The sequence below is a fragment of the Ursus maritimus genome, unplaced genomic scaffold, assembly GCF_017311325.1.
Source record: "Ursus maritimus isolate PB19 unplaced genomic scaffold, ASM1731132v1 scaffold_9, whole genome shotgun sequence".
NCBI lineage: Eukaryota > Metazoa > Chordata > Mammalia > Carnivora > Ursidae > Ursus > Ursus maritimus.
The window spans coordinates 80,865,460-80,869,268 of NW_024427107.1; the positions used below are offsets into that span (position 1 = coordinate 80,865,460).

Below are 3,809 nucleotides of genomic sequence, written 5' to 3' on the forward strand. Positions count from 1 at the left end.
TCAGCGGCCGCAGCGCCGCCCGCGCCCAGCGGAACTCGGCGCCGGAGACGCGTTTCCGGAGGACGGAATTCGGGGTCGGACCTCGGGCCTACGTAATCTCCGGCGGCGACGGCGGCGCATGGCGGTGAGTTGTGCCGAGACATGGGGGATGCCAGGGTCTTGGGCCGTTGGCGACCCCCCATGACCCTTGTGCTGGCCCCTTCTCCAGGCCCTAGGACAACCTTCTCTGGAGAAATCAGCGGCCGCAGGCCCAGGTACCGCCCGCGCTCCCTGCAGCCCCCGGCCCCCTGGATCGCTTCTTGGAGCCCCGAGTGCTTCCGCCGTCAGGTCCCATCCAGTCGGTCTCCGCTTAGAGCCCTCCACGTGCAGTGACACCGCCCCCGGGGTGCATCCCGAGCGCCGTGGAGGCGCCGCAGCCTCCAAGAAGCAAAAGAAGAAGAAAACCCGGAACGGGGCCTCCGTGGCCAATGGAGGCGGGAATGTCTCAGAAAAGCCGGCCTCAGAGGAAGCGCCCCTCAGCGCGGAGGCTCAGGCAAGGGCGGGCCTCCGTTGGGAAGGGTGGCGATCCCCGACGCGTCCCGGGTGTGAGTGCGCTGGCCGCTGTGGTGGTCGCGGATTTCGGAGTTAAGGCAGGGAGGGGGGTGGGAGGCGTCCCTGTGGGATGGGCATGAAGGCCGCGGGGTCCTGCTGCCGACTCATAGCCGCTCTTCCCAATCATTACAGGCCGAGCAGCTGGCCCGGGAACTGGTGTGGTGCGTGGAACAGTTGGAGCTGGGCCTCAAGACGCAGAGACCCAGTCCGAAGCAGAGTGAGGAGCGTTTCTGTAGAGTTGGCGGGAGGGGAACCCTGAGAGTACTGCTATGGCCTGCGGGTGGTGCCACGGGATGGAGTTGTCTTTGCTGTAGGACCACAGGAGGTGAAGACAGAGGAAGTTACTAGGCATTTGTTTTTATCCTAGGAGAGCAGGCTGTTGGGGCAATCCGAACCCTGCGCAGCGAAAGAACCCCCCTGCCCCGGAAGAGGCAGCTGATGCGCTCCTTGTTTGGGGACTACAGGGCTCAGATGGAAGCCCAGCGGCGCGAGGCCCTTCGGGTTCTCAGAACTGGTGAGGAGTTGGAAACTGGTTGATTCCTGGGGGTAGGGAGGAAGAACCCAGGGAGTGACAGGAAGAAACTCAGAGTAACAGGGCTGGTGGGGGCGAGCAGGGGGAGGACACCGACTCACGGAGGCGTGGGAGAGCAGGGAGAGAAAAAGCTGGGGCTGTCTGAGAGAGCGAGCGAGCGCGTTCGGTGGAGAGGGGCAGCGGGAAAGACTCTCAAGCAGACTCCCCGCTGAGAGCAGAGCCCTATGCTCTATGGGGGGCTGGACCTCCTGACCCTTAGATCATGACCTGAGCGGAAGTCAAGAGTCGGAAGCTTAACTGACTGAGACACCCAGGCGCCTCTGTCTCTAAGTGGAGTTTGATGATAATACCTTCCCTAAAATTTTGAGGAGTGAATCAGTTTTCTGTCCCAAGGGCTTAGAGTTGAATGCACTCAGGTAATGTTAGCTGTTATGACTCTGTTCTGACACTGACTGTCCCCTCCCCCACAGCAGCTCGCACAGCCCAGGTGCAGCCTGTAGGTGAGGCCACCAGAAGGAAGAGCGGAAGGGTCTGCAGGCCTCGCCAGGCAGGGGTAGCCAAGGCCACCCTGGACACTCCCGATGAAGAGTTTAGGTTCAATTTCTTTTAGCTTGTCTTCCATCCTCGAACAGTTCCCCTGCCCGGGTAGTGCGGGCGTGCGGAGCCTTTCCAGGACTGCTCTGTCAGACAGCTGTGGGGTTGGTCTGTCCATGGCTGGTCAGTGGATCTGGGGCCATGGCTATGGGACAGGTGTGAGACCAGCCTATTGGGTACTGTCAGGTAAGCACAGGACCCATTTGTAGGTTTTCAGATGGAAGTGTCCTTCCTGCCAGAAGAAGGAGGTCTGTTTAGAAAAGCTTCTGCAATAGTCTGAAGTGAGTGTTCAGCGTGTTGTAGAAAGAGTGTTTTACTCAATCTTTAGGCTGAGATTAAGCAGCTGTTTGTAGTAAGGACTAGGGAGGAGGCTGTCCAACTGTATACTGGTGCTTACTTACAACAGAATGTCCTGTCAGATGGTGTAGGGCTTTATGTCATAATGTCACGTTGCACTAATAAAACTATTTTTGTAAAAATGGATTGGTGAATTCATGTGCTAACCGTCTGTTAAATGAGTACAGATGAGGCAGGCGTCCGGCATGGTTGGGTTCCAGGCTCACCACAGTGCTTGGTCCTTTGTATTACCCTCATTCCTGGGCATGTGTCATCCTCAGGGAGCTAGTGTGGCTCCCAGAGGGTCAGGCTTTGTTCTTAGGAGTGGAGAGCTGCTTGTCCTCACAATCCTGGTGAAGACAGGGGTCAAGCCTCAGTAGATGACCTCTCCAGACCTTGACTGCTCTAAGTGATAGTCCTAGGACTTCTGTTGCATCGAACAGGTGGCTTAATCCTCCTCAGCGGTTGTGATGCCATCTTTGCTGGTGTCTCCCAAGCTTGCATCCCAGGCTAGAGAGATACCTGGAGCCCAGCTGCGTACCCAGCATTTCTACTTTGATATTTCATGGGCATTTCAAACTTGATGTGTCCAAAACATTTGATTGGCCCCTAAGTCTCCCTTTGTCTTCTGCTTTTGAGTGAATGGCCCTACTGCCCACCTAGTTGATTAGGCCAAAAACCTGTGTCATCCTTTCTTGCTTTCCTGCTTCCACACAAGTGTTCAATACTTCTCTTGGTAGGTGAGTTCTGTCTTCAAATTACAATCTAATCTTCTGTGCTATCTCTTCACTGCTCCACGTTCTAGTCCTGGCCCTGGCTCTTCCCCTGACTGCTGTGTGTGCCTCCTGGTGTTAGTGTCCCTACATCGTTCTTGCCTCTTGTGTGTTCAGTGCAGCCAGTGGTCCTCCATGTATACTGGGTCCTATTTCTCTGACCTGGTGACTTCATTGTACCTAGGATACAATGCGAAGGCTGGTGGACATTTAGGCTCTTGACCACCTCTCTGATGTGGTCCTCTTTTCTTATTCCCACCTTGCTGACTTCTTGTCTGCTCCTGAGATAGCCAGCTCAGTCCTGCCTCAAGGGCTTTAATCCTGACACGATGTTCACTGAAAGTCCACTTGTAGCAGGTCTTGGACTCAGGAGCATGGTGCATGGAGACTGGGAAACAGGAATCATCTGGAGATGAGATTGGAGGGTACTGTTTAGCCTCTGGGCCATGAACCCTGCTTCCCTCCTAGGTCATTTTTCTACTCAGGTTGCTCTTTCAGCTTGTACCCAACTGTGTTCTTGGCAGTGTTTCATCCATGGCTTGCATGTTGGGCAACCACAGCTAAGTCACACCCCTTACCCTGACTGCAGTTCACCCATCTATAAATGGGGTGGGTGTAGTGGTGCTAGGTGAGGTTAACTGGAGACCCTGACCTACCTGCACCACTCTCAGGCCTCAGTGTTCTGGTCTATGCAACAGGCCCTGCTGTGTGGGGGTCTCAACACCAGCTCTGTGGCTCTGCAGCTCATGTTTGGTTCTTCCTAGTGGCCTTCACAGCTATACCCACATGTCTGACACAATACCACTGGATGATCATCATCTGTTCTACGAACTACTTTTTTTTTTTTTTTAAGGTTTTATATATTTATGTGACAGCGCACAAACGGGAGGGGCAGATGGAGAGGGAGAAACAGACCTCCTGCTGAACAGGGAGCCCGATGTGGGACTGGATCCCAGGACTCTGGGATCATGACTCAAGCCAAA

General features: G+C 55.1%; 1 protein-coding gene across 1 annotated transcript in view; it reads left to right on the top strand.

Moving 5' to 3' along the window:
- Positions 1 to 2,200, top strand: part of CUNH8orf33 (chromosome unknown C8orf33 homolog) — a 2,283-nt gene extending 83 nt beyond the window's left edge. Inside the window, exons 1-5 of the mRNA XM_040626108.1 lie at positions 1 to 124; positions 209 to 532; positions 724 to 808; positions 959 to 1,105; positions 1,594 to 2,200. The exon at positions 1 to 124 is cut by the window's left edge and continues 83 nt beyond it. Coding sequence (XP_040482042.1) covers positions 119 to 124; positions 209 to 532; positions 724 to 808; positions 959 to 1,105; positions 1,594 to 1,733 — 702 coding nt within the window. The 5' untranslated portion in view covers positions 1 to 118 and the 3' untranslated portion in view covers positions 1,734 to 2,200. The remainder of the gene's footprint in view (positions 125 to 208; positions 533 to 723; positions 809 to 958; positions 1,106 to 1,593) is intronic.
- The last annotated feature ends 1,609 nt before the right edge of the window (positions 2,201 to 3,809 follow it).